This window comes from Zootoca vivipara, chromosome 2, assembly GCF_965207765.1.
Source record: "Zootoca vivipara chromosome 2, rZooViv2.hap1.1, whole genome shotgun sequence".
Classification (NCBI taxonomy): Eukaryota; Metazoa; Chordata; class Lepidosauria; order Squamata; family Lacertidae; genus Zootoca; species Zootoca vivipara.
The window spans coordinates 121,058,899-121,084,081 of record NC_142584.1 but is presented as its reverse complement, the minus strand read 5'-3'; the positions used below and the strand labels follow the sequence as shown (position 1 = coordinate 121,084,081).

General features: G+C 51.8%; 4 protein-coding genes across 4 annotated transcripts in view; 3 read left to right on the top strand and 1 right to left on the bottom strand.

Moving 5' to 3' along the window:
- The window catches only part of LOC118081372 (class II histocompatibility antigen, M alpha chain), a 129,661-nt gene that overhangs the window by 4,788 nt on the left and 99,690 nt on the right, over positions 1 to 25,183 (top strand). The window lies entirely within an intron of this gene.
- RXRB (retinoid X receptor beta) overlaps positions 1 to 25,183 on the top strand; it is a 371,934-nt gene that overhangs the window by 307,177 nt on the left and 39,574 nt on the right. The window lies entirely within an intron of this gene.
- LOC118081366 (class II histocompatibility antigen, M beta 1 chain) lies at positions 476 to 7,077 on the top strand. The gene is made up of 6 exons (XM_035107857.3): positions 476 to 3,001; positions 3,182 to 3,466; positions 4,104 to 4,388; positions 5,197 to 5,313; positions 5,494 to 5,529; positions 6,204 to 7,077. The coding sequence occupies exons 1-6, from the start codon at positions 2,941 to 2,943 to the stop codon at positions 6,209 to 6,211; spliced, it is 792 nt and encodes a 263-aa protein (XP_034963748.1). The 5' UTR covers positions 476 to 2,940; the 3' UTR covers positions 6,212 to 7,077.
- RING1 (ring finger protein 1) lies at positions 8,479 to 17,844 on the bottom strand. Its single transcript, XM_035107829.3, has 7 exons — positions 17,778 to 17,844; positions 15,810 to 15,893; positions 14,802 to 14,962; positions 13,932 to 14,147; positions 11,674 to 11,970; positions 11,218 to 11,386; positions 8,479 to 9,086 (listed from the first exon to the last, which is right to left on the bottom strand). Exons 2-7 carry the CDS (start codon positions 15,885 to 15,887, stop codon positions 8,985 to 8,987), a joined length of 1,023 nt encoding a protein of 340 aa, XP_034963720.1. The 5' UTR covers positions 15,888 to 15,893; positions 17,778 to 17,844; the 3' UTR covers positions 8,479 to 8,984.

Below are 25,183 nucleotides of genomic sequence, written 5' to 3'. Positions count from 1 at the left end.
GGAGGGGCAGGCAGTTACAAAATCCATGGCATTTTTTTAATACATATTTTTTATTTAAGTTTCTATCGGTTTTCCAAAATACATTCATTGTCTCTCTTTTTCCAGCACATGGCTTTTTTTTTTTTTGACAAATTTTGCAAGGGACTGCAAGACTTTGATCTTCTTGTATTGGGGGGGGGGGGGAGAGATGCCTCTTCCCTGTCTAAAAAAATAGCTCTACACACCTGCGCTTTTTGTTCTTTGCTTTTCCTGGCCCTGCTGTTGTCATGCAACAACCGCCCAGGCTGGAAGATTTGGGAAAGCTTCACTTGTGGGGTTTCTGTCTATTTTGCACAAAAATTAAATGCCCAGTTCAGAGTGATTGTGAGAATGGGAACCCCTGCCACCTGGAAAGGTGAAAAGGTCCCGAAACCCTGATTCCAGCTTATTTTAAAGGGTCCTGCTTTTCAGGGTTTTTTTTTTTTTTTAGTTGTGAGTGACTCTGTACTGTATTTGCAATTGAATTTCAATAGGGACAAATGTGAGATTCTGCACTTAGGTAGGAAGAACCAGATGCACAAATATAGGAAGAGGGACACCTGGCTTGCTAGCAGTGCATGTGAAAAGGATCTAGGGGCCTCGGTGGACCACAAGCTGAACATGAGTCCACAGGGTGATGCAGCAGCAAAAAAAAAAGGCTAATGCGGTTCTAGGCTGCATCAACAGAAGTCTAGTGTCCAGATCAAGAGAAGTCATAGTCCAACTCTATTCTGCCTTAGCCAAACCACACTTGGAGTCCTGTGTCCAATTCTGGGCACCACAATTTAAGGATGTTGACAAGCTGGAATGTGTGCAGAGGACGATCCAGGACCTGGAAGCCAAGCCTTATGAAGAACACTTGAAGGAGCTGGGTATATTTAGCCTGGAAAAGAGGAGACTGAGAGATGATAGCCATCTTCAAATATCTTAAGGGCTGTCACGATGGAAGATGGGACAAGCTTGTTTTCTCCTGCTCTGAAGGGTGGGACTCAAATCAACCAGTGGCTTCAAGTTGCAGGAAAGGAGATTCCAACTAAACATCACATAATGAATAAGTTTCAGATGATAAGAGCCATTTGACAGGTCTTCGGAAGTTGTGGACTCTCCTTGCTTGGAGGTTTTTAAGCAGAGGTTGGATGGCCGTCTGTCGTGGATGTTTGAGCTGAGATTCCTGCATTGCAGGGGGTGGGACTGGATGACCCTTTGGGGTCCCTTCCAACTCTATGATTATTCTACAATTCTCTGATTCTTCAGCCTAGCAATGTGGACTCCTGAGGCCAGAGGTTTTCAACCTTTTCGAGTCCACAGCTTCCTTGACCAACTACCTTCTTTCTGTGGCACCCCTGTGGGGCTCACAGGAGCCCAGTTACCTCACTCCTTGCCTGCAGAGCTTGGGAGTCCTCTGAGCTGCCCCCCACCCCACCCCAAAGAGAGGTGCCTCCTCACACTGCCCCACAGGGGCCTGGGAAGCACCCCCTGGCCAGCCCCAGAGGCACCCTTCACCTGGGGAGCTTGTAGCCAGGGCTGCTGCAACAAACAGCTGTGGAGAGGGCATCGGAGGAGGGAGAAAAGGAAAGAGGGACAGAGGCCAGTGTTGCCCATGGCTCCCCTGGCCATCATTCATCATTCAAGGCACCCATGGGTGCCACGGCACATGGGTTCAAAACGTCTGTCTTAGGCGATGGTGAGGGCCAGGCGCGCGCGCGGGAGAGCGAGAGAGCGAGAGAGCGAGAGAGCCCGGCTCCTTTGCAGGGCGAAAGTGAAAGTGCCAAAGCGCAGCGGGGGAGGGGAGGGAAAGAGGAAGCCGGGGGGGGGAGGGGGACCTGCTTCTATATCTGGCGACGCCGGACGGTCCCCTCTGGGTGGTGGTTCTGCAAAATGCAAAAAAGCAGCGACCAAACAGGAGCTCTGGCTCAAGCAACGGCAAGAATAGAGAGACGCGGGACTGGCGGGGTCGGGGGCCGGTTCTGGCCCGCTGAGCGCCTTGTGCGTCCTCAGCTGAGATTCCTGCATTGCAGCGGGTTGGTCTGGACGACCCCTAGGGGGTCCCTTCCAACTTCATAGTGGAGCAAATTTCTATGCGATTTTTTTTGGGGGGGGGAGGGTGTGTGTGGAAACCTCTCACCTGCGGCCCTCCAGGCCTCGCTGCCCGGTCCTCGGAACTCTGCTCAGACCACGCCCCTTCTCCCCAGGCCACGCCCCTCGCGGGCCCTGCTTTGCACCCCGAGAAGCCGGGATTGGGGGGGCAGAGAGGGTTGTGCCAGCCAGGGAACTATTATGTGGTCTAAGGATAAAACACAACCATTGCTCTGCCCGCTCACGGCCCTTCACAGACGCCCCGCCCCACCCAGCGCGCCCACCCCCCTCGCCTTGGGGCGCCCAGAGGCGCTTTCCTCCTGAAAAGAACCTCGACGGCTCCTCTCTGCCCGGCGACTGATGACGCGAAGGCGGGCGGCCTCCCCATTGGCTCCCCGCGGGACGGGGGATTTCTGGCTTCCCCCTTCCCACAGTGTGGGGCTGAGGTTGGGGGGCACAGTAGGTTCCCCTGGACGCGGCCAGAGCAGCAGTTGCAGCAGAGGAGATCCTTCTCTCCTAGGAATCCCCTCGAGGAGCTGGGATCCAGAGACAGCGACTCCTCTACCCCCTCTGGAGGAAGGAAGGGATCCCACTGCCCCCCACGCAAAAAAAAAAAATTAAAAAATCCCCAAAAACTACAGCGAAGGGATCCGCGAGAGCAGATCTCTCGCTAACTGGCTGCTGGGATTCGGAGGCCGGTCAGAGTTGGGGATCCATACTTGAGCGGCGCAGAAACGGAACGCGGGATCCCTTGCCAAGTGGATCCCAAGGAGCGCGGAGCGAGATCCAGAAACCTGCAAAGCGGATCCTTTCTCCTCCTCCTCCTCCTCGCCCAGCGGAGTCAGGATGCGGCCTCTCTGGGTGGCTTTGGCCGGGCTCTGCCTGGCGCTGAGTTACCTGCGAACAGGTAAGGCTGCCGAGAGATCCGTGGCTCGTTTGATGCGGAAGTTGCTGCCTCTCAGCCTGGCCGACCTCGCAGGGTTGTTGTTGTTGGGGGGGGTTGAAGGAGGGAGGGAAGACTCGGCCTTGAGAAAAAGGTGGGATGCAAATAACCAATCGATCGATCCGTTAACTCTTTCCCTGCCAGGGGCTTTCGTCGTCCACCTGCAGGAGGACTGCTTCCTCTCGGACGGAGGTCGCGCCCTCTGGTTCAACTGGACGGTGGCCTTCAATAAGATCCCCTTCATCTGCTTCGACGGACCCAGCGAGAGCTTCGTGCCCTGCGGCCTGGGCGCCTACAAGCCCTGGTACCAGCTGACCGCCCTCTTCTCGGACCACGTGAATGCCGTCCTGGGAGCGCAGATGAAGGAGGAGGCCCAGCGCTGCCAGGGGCAGGTCCACTCACTGTGGGGACCCTCAGCGCTCAGGCAGAGTGAGTGAGGGGCGCTGGGGCCACGGGCGGGGGGGGGGTTGGGAGTTGCAGCCCCAAACACCTGGGTTGTATCTGGAGGACGAAGTGAAGGCAAGTGGTGTGGCAAGTGACATGGCAAATGGTGGCAAGTGAAATGGCAAGTGAAGGCAAGTGGTGTGGCAAGTGGTGTGGCACATGAAATGGCAAGTGAAGGCAGGTGACGTGGCAAGTGGTGTGGCTCATGAAATGGCAAGTGATGGCAAGTGATGTGGCAAATGGTGGCAAGGGGGTGGCAAGTGATGTGGCAAATGACATGGCAAGTGGTGTGGCATGTGACATGGCAAGTGAAAGCAAGTGGTGTGGCAAGTGATGGCAAGGGGCATGGCAAGTGGTGTGGCAAGTGAAGGCAATTGATGGCAAGTGGAGTGGCAAGTGGGGTGGCATGTGAAATGGCAAGTGGTCTGGCAAGTGGTGGCAAGTGGAATGGCAAGTGGTGTGGCAAGTGACATGGCAAGTGATGGCACAAATGGCGTGGCAAGTGATGGCAAGTGGCGTGGCAAGTGAAATGGCAATATGACCCCACTAGGAGGCATGCAGCTGAGCCAACCTTTGAAGGATCTAATACAGATTCTGATTTTGCACCCCCTCCTTTCCGCAGCTCCTCCAAAGGTCCGGGTATTCCCTGTCACCCCTCAGAACACCCCAGCGTCCATCATGTTGGCGTGTGTCGTGTGGGGCTTCTACCCCCAAGACGTGACCGTCACCTGGCTGTGGAATGGGGCCCTCCTGAAGAACGGGACAGGCCCGGCGGCAGTGGCCTCCAGCAATGGGGACTGGACCTACCAAACTCTGCGCACTCTCCCTGTGGACCCCCGGCAGGGAGGCACCTACACCTGCCTCGTGACCCACGCCAGCCTGAATGAGTCCCTCACCAAGGACTGGGGTGAGTGACAGCGGAGGCTGCTGGGCTGCTTCACGCAACACAGTGTTAAGATCCCCAAATGCTTCTGTGCATGTGCAGAATGTCTCTTCACCCGCCCCCTTCCAAGTGACCACAATGAGCCACCAACTAACTTGAGATATGGTGGAAAGGTCCAGCTGCGATTTCTGCCTTGCAGGGGGCTGGACTAGATGACCCTTGGGGGTACCTTCCAAGCCCACAAGCCTAGGATTCCATGATCTAGCTGAGCCTTGTCCACACAGACTGGCAGCACTGGCTCTCCTTCTGCACACCAAGCAGGGCAACATTTCGTCCTGATGTTTCAGGGACCTCGTTTAGTTATTCATGAAATTTATATGCCACTTTTTTTGGGGGGGGGGACTCCAAGCAGTTAGTAAGAATCATAGAATCGTGGTGTTGGAAGTGACCCCAAGGGTCATCTAGTCCAACCCCCTGCAATGCAGGAATCTCAGCCAAAGCTTCCCTGCCTGAAGGGCATCCAACCTCTGCTTTAAAAACCCCAAGGAAGGAAAAATAGAACAAGAATTGCCGTAAAAACTTATAAATCCGTGATTGAAACACCCGCCCACATCTGCAGAAACAAGAATGCTTTTGTGCAGGCGCCTGATGTCAAGAGGAAGGGAGTTCCACAGGGTTCAGGAGCTGCCACAATGAAATATTGATTCCTTACGAAGTCAGGACAGGTTTTAGGTGGGTGGGTGGGTGGGGTGGTCAGGAAACCTCCTGTCCCGTAGGCGAGGAAGGCGACCTGCCTTTAACAGTCCCCCTGCCCTTTCTGTCTCACCCGCAGCACCAGGCCTGGCTCTGGACCTCCGGTGGAAAGTGGGGGTCTCGGCGGGCATGCTGGGGGTCGGAATCCTTCTCCTTGCCATGGGCACTGTCCTTTGGACGAGGAGAGTCCCCGAAGGTAAGGGCCAGAGGAGAACATGAGCTGGGGAATGGGGTTTTACTTTTTGCTGATTCCTTAACATTTACACACCGAAACCTCTGAGCTCGTCAGCTTGGGCCCCATTGATGGGTGGGCCCCTTCTTCCTCTGGGTGGGGACCATTCTCTTACTGACTCCCTCTTTTTCTCCCCACTTCCAGGCTACGCCCCCATTGATGGCAGCACCTACCCAGAAGGTAGGAGTCCCTTCCCTCCTTCCCTCCCTCCCGCTTAGTTAAACTACGGAACTCCCTGTCACAGGAAGCCAAGCCAACTTGGCAAGCCTTGCAACGTTCTTTGGCCTGATCCTGCAGGCTCCGCTCATGTTCTTAGGACAACAAATTCTGGCTGAGCATCGGGAGTAAATTTTAAAGGGTTAGGGCAGTTGCTTGGAGGGGAGAGGGTAGGGGTCTCCCTTCCAGCAAAGATCGAGTCCCCCACCCTCCAATTATTCCAAGGATCGGGTCCACTTGGGTCCCCCGCTTTCAGAGTCAGCACACAGGGGTCTCCCCCCCTCATTTCACCCTGTACAACAACAACCCTGCGAAGTAGGGTAGGCAGAGAGAAAGAGAGAGGGGGGAGGGAGAGAGGGAGAGAGAGAGAGAGGCTCCCCACCTGAGTGGGGATTTGAACCTTGGTCTCTCGCAGGTCCTAACCGCTACACAACCCTGTCTCCCACAACAACCCTGCAAGGGAGGACAATACAGCCAGATGTTTTACAAGGGTGCCTCCCAGATGTGATAGGAGGGGGGGTTGGCTTCGTACAGAGGCAGAACCACAAAGGGGGTTCCCCAAACAGAAAAAGCATTTACTCCCCCCCTCTTGCTGTGAACTTCTAAACTCCTATGCCCCCCGCCCCCACTTTCTGCAGGTCGCTAGCCTGACTCTGAATGACGCCTCTCCCCCCCGAACTCCTTTGCCTGCAATTTCATCCTGGATCCGTTGGGGAGACCCCAAACTATCAAAAGGGAAGCCACCCAGCCTGACCTTGCTGCTGCTTCAAAGACCCTCCGGAGACCCCCCACCCCACCCACCGGAAGCCCGATGAGTCTCCCCACACCCTGCCTCCTCCTCTGCTAATTTCTCTCATCCCCAAGTCACCACCTCCTCGTTTGCAGCAGCTAATTAGAACCACAGAACTGTGGAGCTGGAAGGGACCCCGGGAGGTCCTCTAGCCCAACCCCCCGCAATGCATTGTGCAAAGATGCCCCTCCTCTATTCCCCCCCGCCTGTCATCCGGTACAATCGAGCTGAGATTCTTGCCTCGCAAGGGGTTGGGCTAGATGACCGCTGGGGGTCCCTTCCAGCCACCTCTACAATTCTTTGATTCTGCGGGAGAGGGAGAGGAACTCTCTTTTTCTCTCCTTCTCTGGAGGTTTCTAAAGAGAGGTTGGGTGCACATTTGTATATTTACTTTTATTAAGACTTTTCATAAAAAGGCAAGGTCCTGGGTGCAGGATAGTCGGGTTCACCTTCCTGTGTGTGGGACAAGTTAAGATTTACCTGCGAAAGAGGACTTTGCACTCCCCCCGCTTTTCTTATTTGCTTTTGTTAAGCTGTGCTTCCTGCATTGCAGAGGGTTAGGCTAGATGGCCCCTGGGGGTCCTTTCCAACTCTACCCTTGCAAGGCAAGCCCCTTTCTCAAAGGACCTTCCGCCCTCCTCTTCCTAATCTGCCTGCCGTTGTGCGTTCTGGCTTCATTTTTTATAAGAAATTTGTTGACACAAAATAAAGGGCAAAATGCCTTCGGACGTGTCGTGGGGTCTCTCTCTGCCTTCAGGGTTCTTGCTGCCCAGTGCGGTCCACTCTGACTGGCAGCAGATTGCCTCCAGAATTCCAAGCAAGTTTATTCTTTCCGCAGCCACCAGGATTTGAACTCAGAACCTTGCGATGCTCTCACCCAGGTACCCCCAGATTCGGCCCTCCAGGTGTTTTGGGACTACAACTCCCATCACCCCTAGCTAACAGGACCAGTGGTCAAGGATAGTGGGAATTGTAGTCCCAAAACACCTGGAGGGCAGAGTTTGGGAATGCCTGCTCTAACCGCTCAGCTACGGAAGCCTTTCCCCCACCCTCCACCAACTGCTCTTAGGCATGCTGGTGCCTTTCCTAAGCAGAAGGTTTTTTGTTTGTTTGTTTTTAAAGGAGACCCAGAGCTGTTTTCAGAACCAAATCCAGCTTTTAAAATATTCTTTTTTTGGGGGGGGGGGAGAAATGGTCCTTTGAGGCTGCTAAGCTCACAAGTACCGAGTGTGCGTTGCGGCCTGCGGGGGTCTGCTGTGATAGAGGCTCTGAACCCGAGGCCTTCGTTCTGCAGTGCAAGCAGGTGTCCTGCCCCTGAGCCACAGGGCTGCGTCCCTGCCGGACCCTCCGCCCTTCCAAGCAGGTGTCCAACACGGCTGCCTTTACAAATCATTGCAGAGTTAAACTGCAGTTTTCCACACTTTAACACAGCATTGGGGGTGGGGGTGGGGACACAAATAAAAAGGGACACATCTCCTGTGTTGTGTTATTATTGATCTGGCTATACCTCTCAGTTTCTGGCAGCAAAACACCCCTGGTCTTTTTGGAGTAGTAAGCACAGGGGGGGGGAAAATATCCAGTTCCTTGAGATCTAGCAACTTGAGATTTCCCAGAGTTTGCCAGAGGCCCAAGAGAGAAGGGGGTGAGGAGGGACCTTTGCTCAAAAACTCATACGGCAGATACCTGCCAGATACGAGGCAGGGCTAGGGGCTCCAACCGTCCAGGTAAGGCAAGGCTTTAAAGGTAGATACACCTAGGTCGCAGGTTCAAGCCCCTTAAGGAACAGCTGCATATTCCTGCATTGCACGGGGTTGGACTAGATGACTCTTGGGGTTCCCTTCCAGCTCTACGTTTTTTTTGCCTGAGGTCGGACGTAATGTCAGGCTCCTCTCTTAACGGGTTAAATAAATTACATTCCATATATTATTAAGAGCCAGCTGACATGGATGCTTTAGCTGATATTCCTGCATGGCAGGGGGTTGGACTAGAGGACCTCTGGAGTTCCCTTCCAGCCCTACAATTTTGTGATTTTGGGGTCTGCATGCCCACCCTGCCCTGCCTCACCTCCTAGTGGGGGGGGGGAGAGAGAGAGAGAGAAAGAGAAAGAGAGAGAGGCTCCAGTCTTTCAAAGAGGCAAAAAAACTCCTTGATGAATTAAATTCCACAAAAGGGGGGGGGGAGAAAACAGCTGTAAAAAGGCCAGAGAGAAATGCCTGCTCTCAGCAGCAGCAACAGCAGCAGCAACAGCAGCAACCCCCTTGCCCCCACCATTGCAAGGCCCCCCATTCCTGCTCAGGGAGGGGGCACCCGTCCTTTGGGGGAGAAGAGGGGAAGCCAAAACAGAGGGGGTTGGGATGCCATCACGCTCCCCCACCCAGCCTTCTTTGGGGGCATCAGTCTTTTCTAGGTGGGAGGGGGCTAAGTGTGCCAGAAGCAGTGGAGGGGGGAGCAGTTTCAGCCATTTGGGCAACCCCCCCACCCCTTGCAAAGCGCTTTAAGCTCCTTCCTCTTCCTCGTCTTCCTCGGAGAGTCCCTGTGGCGGTGGGGGGCCATGCCGGTGCCCCCCTCTCCCCCCCGCTTAAACACTTGCTGTTAGCCCAACAGTCTTGTGGGGGGGGGGGCTCAGCCCTCATTTCTGCTCCTTGGTGGGGGCATAGTACAGCTCGAGGGGCTTGCTCAGCTTCCAGTACTTCTCGTTCACCAGCTCCAGGGTGACGGATCCGTTCAGCGTCTGCAGGAAGGAAGGAGAGGAGGCGGCGTTGGGAGTGCAGAAGTAAGAGAAGCCTTTACCACAGACTGGGGGCTATCAGCTTGCAGTGAGGCAGGCCGTTTCCCTGCAGAAACATTTATTTTTTATTTTCTTTATTAAATCTGCATGTACTTGTAGATCTTAGGGGGGTTCACAACATAATAAGATAGACAAAATATAATTATCACGGACAATATGGAGAGATATAAAACATGGATTGTGGAATAATATGCAGTTGAAAAGGTTGACAAAAGGACCCATCGAGTCGGGAGATTCTGAGAAATATCTAAGTATTTCTCCATATAAGTCTGCCCCGTCCATCGACCACTTCGGCGGACGTCTGCGGCAAACCCGGAAGTCCCGGAACGGGTTACTTCCGGGTTTGCCGCTTGTGCATGTGCGCAGAGCAGCCCTTTGTCAAGAGTCCCTTTCGTCGAGCATCCCGGGATTCGAACTCAAAACAAGGTACCACTGTATAAGTTTTGTCTTGTTATAATTCCACAAATCAAATATTTTTAAAAAATAAAAGAAAAAGAGATTGGCAAAATATGAGATTCCCCCCCATCAGCATTGGCAACCCGCCGGCGGCTGAATAGAAACTTGCTTAGGCAAACGTTCAGCCTCACCTAGAGCTTCTCGTATATATATATATATATCTCAATTTCACTAAGAGTTTTTGACATATGAAGCAATCAAAACCGAACTAGTCAAAAAAATGAATAAATAAATAAATGGAGTGAAAGACAAAAAGGAAAAAGATAGAAATAAACACAATAACCCCTTGCCTAGAGCTTCCTTTTCATTTTTGTCTTTTAACCTAATTCCTTTTTACACTTTTTGTGGACCTGGGACAACTCGGTGGGTAGAGCAAGAGACTCCTAATATCAGGGTTGTGGGTTTGAGTGCTGTGTTGGGCAAATGGCAGTGGGTTGGACTAGATGACCCTTGACAGTACAAACAATCTTTGCAGACCCCGTTGGAAGAGACCACAAGGGCCATCCAGTCCAACCCCCTGCCAAGCAGAAAACACCATCAAAGCATTCTTGATATATGCCTGTCAAGCCTCCGCTTAAAGACCTCCAAAGAAGGAGACTCCACTACACTTCTTGGCAGCAAATTCCACTGTTGAACAGCTCTTACTGTCAGGAAGTTCTTCCTAATGTTTAGGTGGAATCTTCTTTCTTGTAGCTTGAATCCATTGCTTCGTGTCCGCTTCTCTGGAGCAGCAGAAAACAACCTTTCTCCCTCCTCTATGACATCCTTTTATATATCATATCACCCCTTAACCTTCTCTTCTCCAGGCTAAACATAAGCCGTTCCTCATAAGGCATCGTTTCCAGGCCTTTGACCATTTTGGTTGCCCTCCTCTGGACACGTTCCAGCTTGTCAGTATCCTTCTTGAACTGTGGTGCCCAGAACTGGACACAGTACTCCAGGTGAGGTCTGACCAGAGCAGAATACAGTGGTACTATTACTTCCCTTGATCTAGATGCTATACTCCTATTGATGCAGCCCAGAATTGCATTGGCTTTTTTAGCTGCTGCATCACACTGCTGACTCATGTCAAGTTTGTGGTCTACCAAGACTCCTAGATCCTTTTCACATGTACTGCTCTCAAGCCAGGTGTCTCCCATCCTGTATTTGTGCCTTTCATTTTTTTTGCCCAAGTGTAGTACCTTACATTTCTCCTTGTTAAAATTCATCTTGTTTGCCTTGGCCCAGTTGTCTAATCTGTCTAATTCTCCTGGTGTGGGTTTGAATGATGTGCCATTTGATCTTTATCCCTGCAAACAGCTTAGAAGCCCTTTCAGCAAGCAAATGGTATACTGATTAACTGTTAGATATATTTCTATGTCCTTATTGCATCATATCAAATAAAGTAGCCCGTCTAGGAGAAGGAAAACCCTGATCCTGACCCCCAAGCTCTTCCCCCAGGGAAGCTCAGCCTGCCCAGCCAAACGCCAACCGGTTCTGTCTCCACTATGGGGCCTTGAACCCAGAACCAACCCCTTCTGCCTCCGCTCAGCCTGCGGGGTGCAGCACCCTTCATCCCTGGGGAGGGGGAGGCCCTCCCCGTCAATGTCATGCAACCCGCCCCCCCGCCGGCTGTTACCGTGAAGGCCCCCCCGGCAGTGGTGATGTAAATGGTGTACTGCTTCTCGCTGACGCCCTCCAGGGCGGGGGCTTCGGATCCGGCCCCCGGAGCCTCTTCTAAGGCAATACGCAGGGCCAGGTATTTGGAGAGGTGGTCCACCGTGGCGTTGGCCGTGGTCTTGACATACCTGGCGGGGAGGGGGAGGCAGAGTTAGAGGTGCGGGGAGGAAGTTGGGGGGTGGAGGGGGGGTCTTAGGACTTGGCGGTGATGCTGGAACGAGAGACTGGGCAGTCGACTGTCCCGCATTGTTTTGCTGGGACTCCTGCATCACAGGGGGTTGGACTGGATGACCTCTGGGGGTACCTTCCAGCTCAATGACAACCCGACAACCTTCCCTAGTGCTCAAGGTGGCTTCACACTGGGGCGCGAGCCCCCCTGGACGGGTCAGAAGGGTGCCCCCTGTCCCCCGCTCACCTGGTCTGGGCATAGGCTCCCTTCTCCACCAGGACTGGGTGGGGGCGGAAGACCAGCTCGATCTCGCTGCTGCTGGGCTCGGCGCCCGGCTCAGGGCTCCGGCGGTCCCCCTCGTGCGAGGTCTCCGGCTCGGCGCAGGACTCGTCCGAGGCCCGGGAGCGCTTGCAGCTCGGTCCGGCCTCGATCTGGCTGGGGGCCGAGGCATTGCTGAGGTGCGAGCGGCTGTCGCAGTTGTCTTCCGCCCCGCTGAAGGTGGTGTTGTCCGACTCTTGGGGGTGCTTCCGGGCCCGCTGCCCCCTGGAGGCGGGAGGAAAGAGGCAGGAGCGTCACCCTCCTCTGGATCGGCATAGCAAACCCACTTACCAAATAAAACTAGCAAAAGCTACGGCGGAACTCCCTGCTTCATGATTCCATTGTAAGTTATTATTATGTTCATTTCTATCCTGCCTCTTTCCCTGGCAGGGACTCAGGGCAGCTCAAACCCGAAGCAGCAAGAGCTAAAAAAAAGCATTGGGGTGAGAGAGCAGCCATTAAAAAACAATTAAGCACTAGCAGGATAAATATATGGTCTATTAAAAGATGGCAAAAGGACAACAAGGAAATAGCCGGACTGATTTCTCTTGCATATTATTAATTTTGCATTCTTATTTTATGTATTCCCCCCCCCCCAAGACTGGACTCAGAGCAGCTTACAGATAAGATAGAAACAGTGGGAAACGTCATAGAAAAGACAGTAGAGAAAAAGCTATTAAACACTCTTGTGTGTGTGTGTGTGTGTGAGTGAGTGAGAGAGAATAAGAATACAGGTAATTACAATCAAAACATCACCACATCAACCCGCTTACAATGCCTTTAAAGAAATCTATGAATTATTATTATTATTATTATTATTATTATTACTGCTGCTGCTGCTGCTGCTGCTACTGTTGTTAGCCTGTATTTCTGTATCTCAGGGGGTCAGACTAGATGAACTCTGGTGTGCCTTCCAAGTCTACCATCCCATGATTCTACATGTCTGAGTAATGGTAACAACAACAACAACAACAAACAAATTCTTTATTATTAGATTTCCTAAGCACCTCCTTTCACCACTAAATCCCAGGGAAAGTGGCCTCAGCCTAAAAATATCAAAATCAGGCAATTTATAGTCAGAAGCAGAGGGAATCGAGTTTCTTGGCAGAAAACACACCTAATAATCTTTCTTCCAGACACCCTGGGAATTGTTTTCTCTGGAGGATATACTTACGGTATGCATTTATGAACGTGAACAAAGAAATAATCTGCACGGCATCTTTTTTATAAAAAAGGGCAAGAAAAATCCCCTATGGAACTTGCTGAAATGTGTGTGTCTTTTGTTTTTAGTCTCTCCTTTGATAATATTATTATGTTGGCTTTACCCCATTTACTCCCTGCCACTGGTTTTTTTTATTCTTAATGAATGCGTCATACTATTGTAGGAAGACGACTTAAGAGACTTTTATTCATTAAGCAGCATATAGATCAGGCATCCCCAAACTTCGGCCCTCCAGATGTTTTGGCCTACAACTCCCATGATCCCTAGCTAACAGGACCAGTGGCCAGGGAAGATGGGAATTGTAGTCCAAAACATCTGGAGGGCCGAAGTTTGGGGATGCCTGATATAGATGAAATTAAATATACGCTCCATACCCCAATCTACTCTGCCATCCGCTTTGAAATTATTCCGGATGCCCGAAATGCTGAAATGTTTCTACGTGTTTATTTTATGGCGTTTTAATCGGAAACGTTTTTGCCATTCTGATGCCCTCCCTCTCCCCACCCTCTGGGGATTTCTTCCCTTTTGGAAGAAATAAATGGTAAATAAAATAAATAAACCAATAAACAAACTTGCAAATTTCATCCACTTCTGCCAAAAAAAGCAGGGGGAAGTTACAGCTGCTTTTGGATTCCTATAGAATCATGGAATCGTAGAGTTGGAAGGGACCCCAGGGGTCATCCACTCCAACCCCCTATAAAGCAGGAATCTCAACACACAGCGCCCTCCCCCCCCAAAAAAATCCAATTTGAAACCCGACTGGACCCTATTTAGCTTTGCAAATGGGCCAGTAGATTTTATAAAAGCAGACCTAATGTTGTCCCAAATAACAAAGTTGGCCCGGAAAGACCCAGAGGAGATCCAAAAGGGATCTGGCTGCTAATCTTGAGAGGGGAAAGAGAGGAGACGGATCTCTGTCGGGGTCAGGGCAGGAGACCCCACCCCCACCTGCGAGCCCCCGTACCTGTTCATAGCCTGCATCTTGAGCCCCTCCTCCATGCTGCTGCGCAGGGCCTGCTGGTTGTGCAGGCGGTTGAGCTTGGCCAGGACCCGGTCTTGGTGCGCTTCGTACTCGTCCCGGCTGGGGTAGATCTTGGAGATGAGGGCGTCAAAGTTCGGGTCGGGGCGCAGGGAGCGTTTGGAGACCAGCTTCTTGCGGCAGGTCGGACACTCTTTGTTCCTGCGGTAGAGGAAACCGGGAAACCGAACTCAAGGTGTGGGCCGAGTGCGAGGAAAGGGTTGCTTGGAATTTTTTTATTTAGAGAAAAGGTGCTCTGGAGGGCAGGACTTGAACCCATGGCTTTACAAGAAAGGGAATTTTAAAAGGATGTCATATAGAGGAGGGGAAAAGGTTGTTTTCTGCTGCTCCAGAGAAGCGGACACGGAGCAATGGATTCAAACTTCAAGAAAGAAGATTCCACCTAAACATTAGGAAGAACTACCTGACAGTAAGAGCTGTTTGGCAGTGGAATTTGCTACCAAGGAGTGTGGTGGAGCCTCCTTCTTTGGAGGTCTTTAAGCAGAGGCTTGACAGGCATATGTCAAGAACACTTTGATGGTGTTTCCTGCTTGGCAGGGGGTTGGACTGGATGGCCCTTGTGGTCTCTTCCAACTCTAGGATTCTATGACTCAACATCTGGAAAAAAGCTTTCTGGTGGCAAGAGCTGCCGCTTCCCACTTGGAGAGAAGTGCAACGGTCAGTCACAGATTTCGCACGAGGCACCCGTTTGTAGATGGGCCAAACACCTTGGGAGCAGCTCACTTGTGGGAATGTGGGACGGGCCTTTCCGGGACCTGCCTCTCTGCCAGCCCCCACCCCCGGGGCCCCACGCACCCGCTCCGCAGGGCCGTCACGATGCAGTCGGAGCAGAATCGGTGCAAGCACTCCTTGGTGGTCATGGTGTGCTTGAGCATGTCGAGGCAGATGGGGCACATCAGCTCACTGTGGAGGCTTCGCGGGGAGACAGCAATCTCCGTCCCGTCCATTACGGCCTCCTGGAAAAGAGAGAGAGGAGAGCCCTTTTCTTCCTCGCTGAGCTTCCAGGGAACAAAATGGGAGCGTGGCCCGCCTTGCAGCGGGTTGAGCTAGATGGCCCCTGGGGATCCCTCCCAGCTCAACAATTCTGCAATTCTTTGGCCGCCTGTCAGCGATGCTTGAGCTGAGATCCCTGCGTTGCGGGGGGTTGGACTGGATGACCCCTGGGGTGTCCCCTGCCAACTCTACGATTCTGTGATTCCAGAAGCCCACCGGCACCAACCCCTTTTTTGCTGGAAAAGCTAGAGAATCTATTATTGTGAATCTATTCATTCCAAAGCATTTATAAACCGCTTAATTTAATGCTTCCAAAATCTCCAGGCAGCAAACAGCATGAAAACGATCGGCATGAGCGCAAAAATGCAACAGAGAATGAGTAAAAAAAAACAAAACCAGCAGTATGGAGAGAAATAAATAAAAACAAGTCAGGGAGTCTTGTCGATTTCCTACACACAAACACCCAGGACAGCGTACAACTTATTAAATGGTGTAGAAACTATTAAAGGTAAGAGTGAATACAACTTATCAGGAAGCACATTAGTGCACGATGCCCTGTGAATTGTGTTTTTTTCATAGAAAAGTACAAATAAACACCTAAAAGGAAACAAACTGTAGGCAATTAAAAAATAATAAATACAAAAACTCCCACCACCACGGCCACCTAATTTGTGGTCCCCTTAAATCTGGGACCTGAAGAGAGGGACTTAGAAGATATTCCCACTAGATCTGGATATTTGAGGGGTGGGAAAGAGAAAGAGAAAGGGGGCTCATCCCCCTGGCATCAGGCCTCCTCCTCCTCCTCCTCACCTGCGGCGTCCGGTGAAGTTCATACAGGCTGAGCTCCCAGGTCTTGCTGGCGCTCTGCACGTTGGCCGGCGTCGCCATGGCAGGCTGCAGGTTCGAGGCAGGAAAGAGAAACGCAGTTTAAATTCTCAGAGAACCCGAGGGTCATCTAGTCCAAACCCAGCACAGCGAGAACCCTGCCCAGCCCCAGCCCTTCTCCCAGGGGCCAACCGGGTGCCCCAAACGGGAAGAAGCCCAGAAGTGGAAGGGAGCTGAATGCAAAAGCAGCACCTTTTTTAAACTAGCGATGCAAGGAAGGGTTAAACATGGGGTGTTCGTGTGTGCAAAGCAGGGTTCTCCAATGGTGTGGTTCCCCCCCCCCCCGTCGCAAAGGGGCTTACCCCTAACCCCTTGGTACTCCGTACATGCTCAGAGGCACTGCTCCTTATCATTTAGGAAGTAGTTTTAATCTCTTGCTACTCCGACTTTTTGAAAGTCTCAGATTAGTGCTGTTATTCTTCTGTTTGATAGATCTCAGAGCTGTGGGTTCAAGCCCCACGTTGGGCAAAAAAACCCCCCTGCATTGCAAGGGGTTGCAATAAATGACCCTCAGAACTCCCTTCCAGCTATACCGTTCCATGATTCTAGGATGATGTTATTAATTTTTATGCAAAGCATTTTGCATCCTGAGCAAGTTTGCAGATGACACCAAATTGGGAGGGGTGGCTAATACCCCAGAGGACAGGATCACACTTCAAAATGACCTTAACAGATTAGAGAACTGGGCCAAAGCAAACAAGATGAATTTTAACAAGGAGAAATGTAAAGTACTACACTTGGGCAAAAAATAATAATGAAAGGCACAAATACAGGATGGGTGACACCTGGCTTGAGAGCAGTACATGTGAAAAGGATCTAGGAGTCTTGGTAGACCACAAACTTGACATGAGTCAACAGTGTGATGCAGCAGCTAAAAAAGCCAATGCAATTCTGGGCTGCATCAATAGGAGTATAGCATCTAGATCAAGGGAACTTCTGCTCCGGTCAGACCTCACCTGGAGTACTGTGTCCAGTTCTGGGCACCACAGTTCAAGAAGGATACTGACAAGCTGGAACATGTCCAGAGGAGGGCAACCAAAATGGTCAAAGGCCTGGAAACAATGCCTTATGAGGAACGGCTTAGGGAGCTGGGTAAGTTTAGCCTGGAGAAGAGAAGGTTAAGGGGTGATATGATAGCCATGTTCAAATATATAAAAGGATGTCATATGGAGGAGGGAGAAAGGTTGTTTTCTGCTGCTCCAGAGAAGCGGACACGGAGCAATGGCTTCAAACTACAAGAAAGAAGATTGCACCTCAACATTAGGAAGAACTTCCTGACAGTAAGAGCTGTTCGTCAGTGGAATTTGCTACCAAGGAGTGTGGTGGAGTCTCCTTCTTTGGAGGTCTTTAAGCAGAGGCTTGACAGGCATATGTCAAGAATGCTTTGATGGTGTTTCCTGCTTGGCAGGGGGTTGGACTGGATGGCCCTTGTGGTCTCTTCCAACTCTATGATTCTATGGTTTTGCTGCTGCCGTTCTTTCTACAGATCAAGCGGCAACGAACTCTTATGATACGTCTGTATAAAAGATCAGCGCGCGCACTCGGACTCTGCACGTGCTCAGGGGTAACCACCAACCCACCCCTCTCCCCCTTCCGTCAAACTTCACGACGCCTGGCTTCAAGCGGAGGAACGGGCGGGGGCGGATTCCGCGGGAAGATTCGGAGCTGCACTCTGCACGTGCTCAGAGACCCCCAGTCCTTTACCAAAGGGGGAAAAAAACAAATCAGCCCCGAATCTGAGCAGCGTTGCAGCCGATGGGCTCCGGGGCTGAAAGGAAGGCGCACTTGGCTCTCCACGGGGACGCCCCAAGGACCCCTCTGCTCCCGCTCCCATGGAGGGACTCCGGGGCTCCCTCTACCCCCCCCCCACTCCAGGAGGGGGATTCCCCCTACCTGCTGGGATCCCCGGGATCCCCGTAGGCGCCTCTCCGTCTCCTGCTTCTTCCTCCTCCTTCTCCTCCTTCTGGGGAGGCGGGAGAGGGTGGGAACCTCCGAGGTCGCGTCACTTCCTCTCCCCGCCCCTCTCTGACGTCACAGAGCACAAAAGAGAGAAGGGGTTCTCCCCACCCACCGCCCCGCCTCCCCCGGGCAGGCAGGCAGGTGGCTTGCTCGTCCGGTGGAGGCCGGGAGCTGCACCGGTGGGATGGCTGGCTGGTGGGGGGGGAATCGAGGCCAGAAGAGAGGAAGGAGGGCCCACACCCTTCCCCCCCCCACTTCAATGGGGCCGGCCCCCCAACCCCAAGACAGCTTTCCCGGGTCGACAGCAGCCTGCGCCGGTGATGGATCCGTCCCGGATCACTTTGGGCAGATTTTAAGCGACCCCTTTCATTGAATCGCAGAATTGTGAAGTTGGAAGGGTTCCCCAGGTGTCATCCAGTCCAACCCACCGCGACGCAATCTCCTTCTGCGGCTCGCCAGAAATATTTACATGACCGGCGAAAAGGATGAAGAAGCCTTGAACATAACCAAAAGCAGAAGATATGCGAAGATCTCCGCCTGGACATCGTTATTACTTCTGTGCTTGCGATTTATTTAGGAAAACTCATAAACCTCTTGACTGCTGAAAACCTCAAAGCGGTTTACAGGAAAAGTCCGTAAGATTATCAATTTTAAAGCACGTATTCTTTATTGGAAAATAAAAAGTACGTAATTACAATCTTGCACAGCGTCAGATCAGACACAAAAAAGAAGAAAATTGATTATCAGCAAGGTTAATAATATTATCAATGAAGTTAATCAACAGTGACAACTTGCACTTCTGAAAATTTGAAATATCAGTCGACCAAAAACAGATTAAGACTTACGTGGGGGGGGGGGTTATTGGGTTGTTCCTGTTTTTATTTTGATCATGTATTCTGTGGGGGTTTGGGGTTGTTGTTGTTGTTTTTTTGTAATTTTATCCTTGCCTGAATGCAAACGTTTTTAGCAGCCGCCCAAAAGACCCAGGTTTGGACGGCTGCCTGTCAGGGATCCTTGAAGAGGGCTGGACTGGATGACCCTCAGGCGTCCCTTCCCAACCCTACAATTCTAGGAATCCACGGTACTCCCCGCATCCCCATTGTTATTGTCACAACAACCCTGTCAGGTAGGCTGGGCTGAGCGGCAGCCGCTGCCCTAAGGGGTCACACACTCAGCGAACTTCATGGGAAGATTTGAACCCTGGTCTCCCAGGCCTGAGAGCAGCACTGTTGCAGAGGATGTGGTGGGGGAGAGGCAGGCTACCAGGGGAGGCAAATATGGGAAGGTTAAACTGGGCCGGGGGTGGTTACCTTGGCAACACCCCCCCCCAAATAAGAGTGTCAGAAATCTTCTTGAGATGCATGGCAAGCACAGGGCTTCTGTCTGATGCGAAATCCTCTTGTTCCTTCCTTTCGGCTAAAGAAGAGACTTGTGGCACCCGAAAGCTCGCAGATTTGTGTGCATCTCTCATTCTGATGGAACCGGATAACAGCTGGAGGGTCCCAGTTTGGTGGGAGTTCCTGCCTAAACTGGTTTCTGGGAGGGGAGGCATGAGCTGTGTTTATGGGCTTCTTCCCAGTCCTGGCTCTTGATTGCCCTCTGTGATCACAGACTACAATTCCCATCATCGCTGGTTCCGGTTGTCGGGAGTTGTAGTCCAGCAACAACTGAGGCTGCGCCTTGGTTAAACGGCAGCCGGAGCTTGGGGATATTTGGCCTGGTCAATCTGAACTCAAGCCCCGCAGCGTTTTGTTCGAATGCTTCTCCCCAGGAATCCTAGGAACTGTAGTTCCCCATAGAGAGCGGCAATGTCCAGTGCCCTTCATGAACTACGGTTCCCATAATTCTGTGGTGGGTGCGTGGTGCAAGCATGGGCCGGCCTCCGTCTGATGAGAAACCCTCTCTCTCTTTGGCTGAAGAAGAGACCCGTGGCGCCCTGAAGCTTGCCCATTTTCGTGCGCCTTATTCTGCGGCAAGAACAGAAACCGCCTGCGGCAAACCATCGCTTCCAGAAAGAGCGCAAAGTGGCGGGTTGTGGGGAGGAAGACAGACAGGCGGCCATGAAAAGGACGCTCTCCCCCCCCCCTACCCCAGAGAAAGATCTGTGGGGAAGGAAGCGGCAGCCCCAGAGAGGGGAGGGCCTGACAGGCTTGGCAGGGCGTCTTTGGCCAACACTGACAGCTAGTTTGAAAGGGGCCAAGGGAGACCACCCAGGCTCTGCCGGCCCCATTGTCCCCACTGAAAGAGGCCTGGGCAAGGATTATAGGGGACGGGGGAGGGGTCCCGCTCCTCAAGCAGCCGCTATCCCACCCCTCCCCAAAGGTCCCAGCCCCCTTCTCTGCTCAGGGGGGTGCAGAGTTGGGCCTGGGGAAAGCAAACCCCTATTTAGGACGGCATTTTTGAAAAGGGAAATAAGCTAGTCGTTTTTAGGACTTCGCCTCCCTCTCCCCGCTGGGTGGGTCTGGCTGGTGGGGGCTTCTCAGTCCTGCGGGGAAAGAACTCTGTGCATGTTCAGAGACCGCCCGTGGCTCCCCATCTTGAACTTCAGCTCTCGGGGCCCCCAAAACAAGTTTGACGCGCGGGGCTAAACACGATTTCGGACACGTCCCCTAAATTTTGGGGGCCATCGCTGCTTGGGTCCCGCAAGAATCATACTCGCACTAATGATAATTTTATTATTTGTTCTCCTCCTATCAGACCGGGTTTCTCCAGCCCCTCTGAGCGGTTCATAGCTAGTGCCCCCCCTCCCGAGAGAGAGAAAAAAATAAAGAGAGAGAGAGATTGCTTGTTTGTTTGTTTTTGTCATCCTTTTAACATTTTCGGAAATATCGTTTTGCACATTCCACTCAGTAAAATAATAACACAACTAAACCAAGAGAGGTAACTGTTGCTTGCACATTTATTCAAAATCCAATGAAAACTGTTAATCCAACGAAAGGACAGTCTCCAGACCAGCAACGCTGTCCCCCCTCCCTCCCCCCGCGACCTTCCGCTTGCAAAACCGGCATTCTCTGCCTCTGAGACCCGCGCGACTCAGTGGGTTGGGCTGGATGCCCTTGCGGTGTCCCCTCCAGCTCTGCGATTCTGTCCTCCCATGACCTTTGCAGCTTGTTGGCATCAAACCTCCGGCTCGCGATGTCCAGACTCAACTCTCAGGCGGAGAGACAAGAATTGCGTTTGGACAATCACGGCCCAGGGCTCAGGAGCGGGGCGGGGGGAGCTGGAGTCTCGGACGGGGCGGCAGAGGGGAAGGGCGGGGGGAGGTCCTGGGAGAGGAAAGGAGGGGGGAGGCTCCCCTTTTTCTGGAGGCATTTAAAGGAAGGGGCTGCAGGACAGACAGGAGCCATTGGGGGCGCTGTGACTGCATCTTGCATTGAGCGGGGGGGGGCTGGGGGCTGGGATGGATGACCTCTGGGGAACTTTGCAAACTTATTTGCTCTGAGATTCCTGCATTGCAGAGGGTTGGGCTAGATGACTCTTGGGGTCCCTTGCAAAGCAAATCGACAGCTCTGCAATCCCCTTTTTAAAATTTAGAATATTATGACTATTCAGCAATGCATAAATACCTGGATTAAATAGACTTGCATTGATAATAATAATAATAATAATAATAATAATAATAATAATAATAATAGGAAATAAATAATCCAGTTCACATCTGTGCTTCTCCTGCAGGTTTTTTGGGGCAGAAGCAGGGGGATTTGTCAGTGGTCATGACAGCAAATTTCTTCTGTCTCAACCCATTTCCTTTTATGTCACCAACTGTTAGGGATTATTTTGGGGGGATGGACTAGATGACCGCTAGGGGCCTCTCCCAATTATACGATTCCGGGATTCTCTGGTTCTGCCTCTGAGCTGACCTTCACTGTCCCGGATGGTGCTGCAGCTGCGGACAAGGCAAAGGCCATGCTGGGGGTGCCATTTGGAAAAGGGACATATTGGTTTGGCCTATCTCGTGCACATGGCGGGGGGTCTCCTCCATATGCCCCCCCCCCGACCCACATCCAAGAGAGAAACACTGGGGAGAAACTGAGCTCAAGGAACTGAGGGAAAATTACTTTAAATACTATATGAAGAGCTCTATTGGACTTAAAGATGAATTCCGGATGCCTGGGAGGGAAATTTGGGGAAGCTCCATCTATAGCAAGATAGGAAAAGCTGGCTATTAATGACAGCTAGGAGCTATTCTGGACAATGTAAGTCTTTTGAATAATTGTTATATGCATATGTGGCAGAGAAGCAGATGCTCTCCCCACCCCCCACCCCCACTCCGCCCACCCCCTTTTTGTTCTTTTGGGATCTTTAATTTTGGAGAAGCTTCTCTTCATTTTATATCATAGAGTCATAGAACCCCAGAATAGTAGAGCTGGAAGGGAACGCCAGGGGTCCTCTAGTCCAAAGCCCAGCATATAGGTAGGTATGTTTTGTTTTCTGAAGACTTATTCTCTGTTTGGGATAAAAAGATGCAGAGGGAGAAGAAGTTGCGTCAAAGAGGAAGGACCCCTGGGAGAGAGGCCAGCCTTTCTCAGGTGGTGAGTGGGTTTAAAATTAGGATATAATGGCAGCAGATGGCTATCCATATACAGCATAATGTTGTAATTTATCATCATCATCATTACTGCTACTACTAATACATCATAATAATTTATTATTTCCTATAATTCTGCTATTCTATTTCCTTTCTTTTCTTTCTCTCTCTCTCTCTCCCCCTCTTTTCTTCTTCTCTTACATCTTTTTCTTCCTTTCTTCTTCTATTGTCTCTTCTCATTATTTCCCTTTAGACGCAGAGTTACATGCTGGAAAATGTTAACAATATCTGTTGTTGTTGTTTAGTCGTTTAGTCGTGTCCGACTCTTCGTGACCCCATGGACCAGAGCACGCCAGGCACTCCTGTCTTCCGCTGCCTTCCGCAGTTTGGTCAGCGTCTGGGAGGTGGGGGTTGTCTCGCCAATGCAGCCCTCACCGCACACATCATCCCTGAGACAAGCCAGCCTAGTGGCGAGAACGAGGGCACAGCCTTCATGACTTTTGCACATGCTCTATGGGAGTCTCATCACCGGACGAGAGACCCTGGCACCCTTTCTTGCCATACATCCCTGGCACAAATTACTAGCCAGGGAGGGTGAAGGGCAGAGGGCAGAGGGCTGGCAGTTGTCCTTTGCTGGAGCATGGAGGAACATCGCAGAATAAAAATAATGGTGGAGTTGGGGGCACACCAAGGGTCATCTAGCCCAACCCCCCTGCAGGGCAGGAATCACAGCTGAATAATTCACAGCAGGTGCCCCCCACCCTCTGCTGAAAAGGAGAGTCAGTCCCCAACCTGTGGCCGAGGGAAGGTTGCCCAGATCTGTCCTGGAAGCTTTAGTTGAGATTCCTGCATTGCAGGGGGTTGGGCTAGATGACCCGCAGGGTCCCTTCCAACTCTACGATTCTATTGTTCCATTATTCCATGCAGCCCTTGCTGTTTGCCACCCTGGGCTTCGTAGGAGGAAGGGAGGGATATAAACTGGATAACCAGATAAAACAAGCAAAATAAAAAAAATTCCTTCAGTAGCACCTTAAAGACCAACTAAGTTTATATTTTGGTATGAGCTTTCGTGTGCATGCACACTTCTTCAGATACACACTTCTTCTTCAGTGTATCTGAAGAAGTGTGCATGCACACGAAAGCTCATACCAAAATATAAACTTAGTTGGTCTTTAAGGTGCGACTGAAGGAATTTTTTTATTTTGCTTCGACTCAGACCAACACGGCTACCTACCTGTAACCAGATAAAACAAGGAAGTTTTTAATCTGGAAAAGCAGGGTATTTCTACATGGGAAGGAGATTACATAGAACTATAGGAACAGAGCGTGAGAACAAAGGGGTTTCGGTCTCAGGAATCACATCCACAAAGGCTGAACTTTGACCTCCCTCCCAAATGGGAAATCCCATTAATTCAATCTGCCCGGGCAGGGAGGAAGGGGCTATATATTTATCCGTTTGTATATCCCAACATTTTGCTCAAGGTGGTTCACATAGAATTCTGGGGGAAATAGAACTGTAGAGTTGGAGAGGACTCCCGGGGGTCATCTAGTCCAACCCCCTGCAATACAGGAATTTAAACTAAACTAAATTTAAACTCTGCTTAAAAGCCTCCAAGGAAGGAGAGACCATCACCACCTTAATGAAGCGGGTCTTACCCTCAGAAAGTTCTTCCTCTTCCCACCTCTTCGTTCCCTCCGCACAGCAGCTCTGCAAGGAGGCGGCGACTGGTCCCCAGGGTCACTTGGCGGATCTAGAATCACGGAATCCTGAACGCTGAAAGATTCAGGACGGATAAAAGAATCCCGTGGTCCAGAGTGGAACTCTGGAACTCTCTGCCACAGGAGGCAGGGATGATGAGAGCCACCGCTGTCGTAAGACTCTGGATCTTTCTACTCCTAGTTGTGGTGGTGTGCAACCCCGCCCCCGCCCCCCCAAGAGAGGTGCGTGAGTCCGGTGGAGCCTCTCCGTTCATGGGCAGTCTACCTCTCTGAGTCTCAGCTACTGAGGAGCAATGCCAGGGATGGGCGCGGCCTGAGTGCCGCCCCCGATCTAGCGCTGGGGGGTCCTACTTTTGCTGAGGGGGTGTCACACTTTCCCTGCGGCCTGGGGTTCCTCCACGCGGCGGGGATAGGGGGCGCCAAGCACTCCCCGCACCCGATTGGCCCGACATTGCCTGGAAGATCGATCAAACCAGGAGGGAGAATCTGCTGGAAATGAAAGACCGGTTCAGCCAATGAATAAACTTCCTTTCTCCAAAGAATTTGTCAAAAGGGAAAGTGTGGGGAGGAGAAGCGCCCCCTCATAGTCTGCCCCACCCCCACCCCCCTTTGCAAAAAAATATATATGGGTTTTTCTAGAATGCAAAGCATCCCAACCTCATTTCTCCCCAGGTATTGGTAAAATCAGAAATCCTCTCCCTGGTGGGAGCTGTTTTGAGGGGGGGTCCCTCCTTCCCCGTCTCCCTCCTACACACTTTACATGGCAGCGGGGTGGGCTGGATGACCCTCGGAACCCTTTCCGACTCTATGACTTCATCGGGTGAAAACTCTTTTAATGGTCATGGAAGGCGGTGGGGGGGTCCCCCAACTTCACAATCAATTTTAGGGAACTCAACCCCCCCTCATAAAAAACCTCATTGGGACATTTGGCACGGCTGGAGAGGGGCTTTAGATGCCCCCTCTATTTCCCCTTCCCGCCCCTCCGATGCAATAAGAGGCCGCCTTTATCGGGGTGGGGGTTGCAGAATGGGGAGGGGGGCATATTGCAAAAGGGGTTCCTAGCCCCCCCCCGATCTAGGCAGCCTCGAGATCG

Excerpts from the sequence above, each read along its gene's own strand:
- LOC118081366 (XM_035107857.3), top strand. The coding sequence starts at position 2,941 with ATGCGGCCTCTCTGGGTGGCTTTGGCCGGGCTCTGCCTGGCGCTGAGT. Across the intron at positions 3,467-4,103 it reads ACCCTCAGCGCTCAGGCAGA|CTCCTCCAAAGGTCCGGGTA; the intron begins GTGAGTGAGGGG and ends TCCTTTCCGCAG. Across the intron at positions 4,389-5,196 it reads GTCCCTCACCAAGGACTGGG|CACCAGGCCTGGCTCTGGAC; the intron begins GTGAGTGACAGC and ends TCTCACCCGCAG.
- RING1 (XM_035107829.3), bottom strand. The coding sequence starts at position 15,887 with ATGGCGACGCCGGCCAACGTGCAGAGCGCCAGCAAGACCTGGGAGCTC. Across the intron at positions 14,963-15,809 it reads AACTTCACCGGACGCCGCAG|GAGGCCGTAATGGACGGGAC; the intron begins GTGAGGAGGAGG and ends TCTCTTTTCCAG. Across the intron at positions 11,387-11,673 it reads GGAGCCTATGCCCAGACCAG|GTATGTCAAGACCACGGCCA; the intron begins GTGAGCGGGGGA and ends CCTCCCCGCCAG.